Below are 271 nucleotides of genomic sequence, written 5' to 3' on the forward strand. Positions count from 1 at the left end.
GCAGCCTGGTCATGCCAGCCCAGGACAGCTCAGCAGAGGATGAGGACAGCGAGGAGGAGGAGGAGGAGGAGGAGGAAGCGGAGGAAGGCCCCATAGTGGATCATTGGGTGACCGAGGATGAGGCTGGGCAGGGCCTGGCACAGAGTCTGCATCAGGAAGGTAAATGAGGGGCTCCGAGCCCCCCTGTCAGGTTTGGCTCTGGGACCAGATTCTGTGTCACTTTCTTCTGTCCCCAGGCCTGGCCAGGCCCCTGCAGTGGCTGCAGAACTGT

The 271-nt window shown here is 62.0% G+C and overlaps 1 protein-coding gene across 1 annotated transcript in view; it reads left to right on the forward strand.

Moving 5' to 3' along the window:
* TIMELESS (timeless circadian clock) overlaps positions 1-271 on the forward strand; it is a gene marked incomplete at its 5' end in the record, with an annotated part of 6658 nt that overhangs the window by 5278 nt on the left and 1109 nt on the right. Inside the window, 1 exon segment of the mRNA XM_009080852.1 lies at positions 5-159. Coding sequence (XP_009079100.1) covers positions 5-159 — 155 coding nt within the window.

The sequence above is a fragment of the Acanthisitta chloris genome, unplaced genomic scaffold, assembly GCF_000695815.1.
Source record: "Acanthisitta chloris isolate BGI_N310 unplaced genomic scaffold, ASM69581v1 scaffold28138, whole genome shotgun sequence".
Taxonomy (NCBI): Eukaryota; Metazoa; Chordata; class Aves; order Passeriformes; family Acanthisittidae; genus Acanthisitta; species Acanthisitta chloris.